This window comes from Arachis ipaensis, chromosome B9, assembly GCF_059453495.1.
Source record: "Arachis ipaensis isolate K30076 ecotype BB chromosome B9, ASM5945349v1, whole genome shotgun sequence".
In the NCBI taxonomy this organism is placed as follows: domain Eukaryota; kingdom Viridiplantae; phylum Streptophyta; class Magnoliopsida; order Fabales; family Fabaceae; genus Arachis; species Arachis ipaensis.
This window is the reverse complement of record NC_142444.1, coordinates 156,578,112-156,581,684: the sequence shown is the minus strand read 5'-3', so window position 1 is coordinate 156,581,684 and position 3,573 is coordinate 156,578,112. Positions and strand designations below refer to the sequence as shown.

Genomic DNA, 3,573 nt, shown 5'->3' with positions numbered 1-3,573 from the left:
GAGAGCCAGGAGTGTGCAGTGGAGATGTCGGAGGCTCGGAGTTGATGTTGGCGACGCGGGAGTTCTCGAGGGAGACAATGAAATCAATGGCGAAAGCTTGGAGGATTAAGGGTTAGAGTCATAGATCTTAACCTTGCTCATGAGTGTTTTCGATTAACCCTTAAAAAGTCGCAGTCTTTGAATGTGTGTGCAGAGAAAACCTAATCCATTCAGGTGGTGAAGTTAACTGCAGCGATGGCTGATGGTGATAGTGGTGGTGGTGGTGCTGTTGAGTCGCGATCGACATCGATAGGGGAGTGTGCGGCCGAAAGGGTTAGGGTGACGGCTGAGGAGGAGGGTGAGACGGTGGTATTGAGCGATAATGTGGTTGATGTTGGGATTGGGTCGCTCAGAACATTGAGAGAGAGAGAGGAGGGGGAAGAAGATGATAGTGGTAGTGGTGGAGAGAAAGGTAGTTTAGGAATTTTATTCAATTTTGTAGGGTTTGGATAATTTTGTTTGTAAAAACCATTTTTATGGATACAAATGGTAATTTTTATTTTCTATAAGTAGATATATCAGCGTTTTCAACTTTTATGGGTAGAAATGGTAGTTTACTCCTTTATGAATCCAATTGCTAATGCTCCATTTTATTTTGCGAAAATGTTCGAGAAACAAAAATATTCAGTACAAAATTACCATTTTTTTATTTTTTAGTTTATTTATATAATTTTAGTTTATTAATATTGTAATATTTTATATTCTTCTTTTATTAAATAAAAATAATATCATATTATTGTCATTTATATTAGTTTATTTTCTTAATGTGTATACATTAATTTTTTGTAAGTATTCATTTATTGACATTTAATTTGTATTATAATAATAAAAGTACATTCATTTTTATTATAATAATAAAAGTATATTTTTATTTATTATGTAAACACTTATATAGTTATATATACTCTATTTATGTTCTCTAAAATATTTTTTAGAGTTAAATACTTTTTTCGTCTCTAACATCTTGGGTAAAAATTAAAATTATTCTCGACATTTTTTTCTTATTAAAATCATCCTCAACATTAGTGAACGTTTTAAAATCATCATTTTTCAAATTTTTGAACTAAATTATCCTTTATCATCATCTCTCCCCTTTATTCTCCTCTATTTACTTTCTCGGCTCCTCCCTCCTCCTTCTTCCATGTTTCACTCTCTCCATCCAAATCTTCAACAACAACTATTTTTTTATTTCAAAAATTAAACAAAACTAATGCAGCATCAAGAACAATATATTCAGATTCCATCCAAATCTTCAATAGCAACAACTTTTTTTTTATTTCAAAAAAATCAAAGTTAACACAAAATAACGCAGCATCAAATATCGCATTCTGATCTCAGTGCTTAGAGATGACGTGAAGTACGATTCTTTCATTATAGGGAGTGACGAGGATTTGCAAGTCTTGTTCCATTATCGTCGGCAGTTTCTCGAGGTTAGGACACCTGAGCTGTTGGCAAAGTTGGTTGATGTGGTATCTAGCTCGGGAGATTCGAACCGGAATATCCAAACTTTAAGCACGGTAGCCGGTTCTAGCTCGAGACTCGTTGGTTCATGTTCGTCCGTGCCCGTGAATGCACCCAGGGACGAGCCTGTCGCGTTCCTGACGTTTGCCGTTGATCTCAACTGCAGTGGTGGTGGAGATGTTGGTATCGTAGAGAGGGTGCCGAGTTCTTTGCAGTGTGGGACACCGGCTGGGATAGGTGATGCATTACTGGATGATGATGGCAATGATGATGTGGAGCCTGACCTCATTGCTGATGACAGTGGCGATGACATTGCAGCGAGTAATCCAACTGGGGCTGGTGGTGGTTCTAGCTTTGGGACTCAGCAGTACCCTCCGCACTTTTCATCTTTGGACTTGGATGCCATGAGACAGGAGGGGATTCCTGCAGAACCCACTGGATTTGGTGCTAGAGATACCCAGGTACTAGGGGTCTTACAAAGTTTCAGGTTGGTCAGCAGTTTCAGAATAAAGAGGAGGCTGTGTTAAGTGTGAAGACGTATAGCATCCGACGCGGGGTACAGTACAAAGTGGTGGAGTCCGATTATCGCCGGTACGTAGGGAAGTGTTATGAGTTTGGGAACGGGCGCACATGGTTGATTAGGCTAAGTCTCCAGTAGCGCAAGGGTATTTAGGAGGTAAAACAGTACAATGGATCTCATACTTGTCTCGCGACATCGATCTTGAGCGATCATAGGAGTCTTGATTATCATGTGATCTTGGCCTTCATCATACCAATGGTTAGAGCTGATGCATCCGTGTGCATCAAGGTACTGCTGAATGCGACAGAGGCACACTTTGGATTCAGGCCGACTTATAGGAGGGTCTGGTCGTCCAAGCAGAAGGTCGTCGCCCATATTTATGGAGATTGAGATGAGTCATACAACGAGCTGCCGCGGTGGATCTTGGGAGTGCAGCTGACGATGCCTGGTAGTGTTGTAGTGCTGAGGACGAGTCCTGTTCTAGTGGGGGGGGGGGCAGGTGGACGGTTCGCAAGCCTATTTTCACCGGCTTTTCTGGACATTCCCACCATGTATTGAGGCATTCCAGCATTGCAAGCCGTTGGTGAGTATTAACGGGACCCACTTGTACGGTAAATATGGGGGTACGTTGCTCGTTGCAATTGCACAAGATGGGAACTCCAACATTCTGCATGTTGCATTTGCACTCGTGGAGGGTGAGAATGCGAAGTCCTGGTCGTTTTTTCTATCCCATCTCCGCCAGCACGTGACCTCGCAACCGGGTATCCTGGTGATATCAGATAGGCACAACGGTATCATGGCTGCACTTGAGGCTTCCGACGGAGGATGGCTACCACCAGCTGCATATCGTGCTTTCTGAACGGCAAATAGCTGAGTCCCTAACAGCATCATGATATATGTCCGGACATACCTCCTAACTGTGGGATCATCGGCTCCCTCAGGGAGCTCTCCGAATGTCTCCTGAAACCAACTGCAGTTCACTGCAAACTTATGGATTTGGTTCGCAGGAGGTTACACACCCACCAACTACTGGAACCACATCCAAGCTAGCCAACTACCCTGGATGTACGTTTGGAAATCTGTTAGGCAACCACTAACAAAACTACTAACATCATTCACTAACAAAACCACTAACATTATTCACTAACAAAACCAGTAACAAAACCCCTAACAAAACCACTAACATCATTCACTATCAAAACCACTAACAAAATCCCTAACATCATTCACTAACAAAACCACTAACATCATTCACTATCAAAACCAATATATATATATATATATATATATATATATATATATATATATATATATATATATATATATATAAGTTATTCATTCCTATTTTAAAAGAACAAGTTCACACTAACCTCTTCGTTGATGACACCAGCTATATGGACTACTCCATCCAAATGATAAAGTCGGTTCAAATTATCCCCCATCGACTAAATATTCTGCTCAAACCTTTGTTGGAGTCGTACTGGGTCGTTTTCTCTGAGATTTGGTGGGGTATGGATTTGAAATAGTGGTTCGAGTGAGGTTACTTCGAACTA

The 3,573-nt window shown here is 40.9% G+C and overlaps 1 protein-coding gene across 1 annotated transcript; it reads left to right on the top strand.

The window, feature by feature from the left end:
* The first annotated feature begins 234 nt into the window (after positions 1–234).
* LOC148546899 (uncharacterized) lies at positions 235–2,879 on the top strand. Its single transcript, XM_088499429.1, has 3 exons — positions 235–451; positions 1,378–1,961; positions 2,589–2,879. Exons 1-3 carry the CDS (start codon positions 235–237, stop codon positions 2,877–2,879), a joined length of 1,092 nt encoding a protein of 363 aa, XP_088355555.1.
* The last annotated feature ends 694 nt before the right edge of the window (positions 2,880–3,573 follow it).

What these genes read in the sequence shown, in the direction of transcription:
- LOC148546899 (XM_088499429.1), top strand. Translation starts at nt 235, where the DNA reads ATGGCTGATGGTGATAGTGGTGGTGGTGGTGCTGTTGAGTCGCGATCG. An exon ending in TGGTAGTGGTGGAGAGAAAG is followed by an intron (nt 452 to 1,377) that starts GTAGTTTAGGAA and finishes TTCTGATCTCAG; the next exon opens with TGCTTAGAGATGACGTGAAG. An exon ending in TTGGTGCTAGAGATACCCAG is followed by an intron (nt 1,962 to 2,588) that starts GTACTAGGGGTC and finishes GAGGCATTCCAG; the next exon opens with CATTGCAAGCCGTTGGTGAG.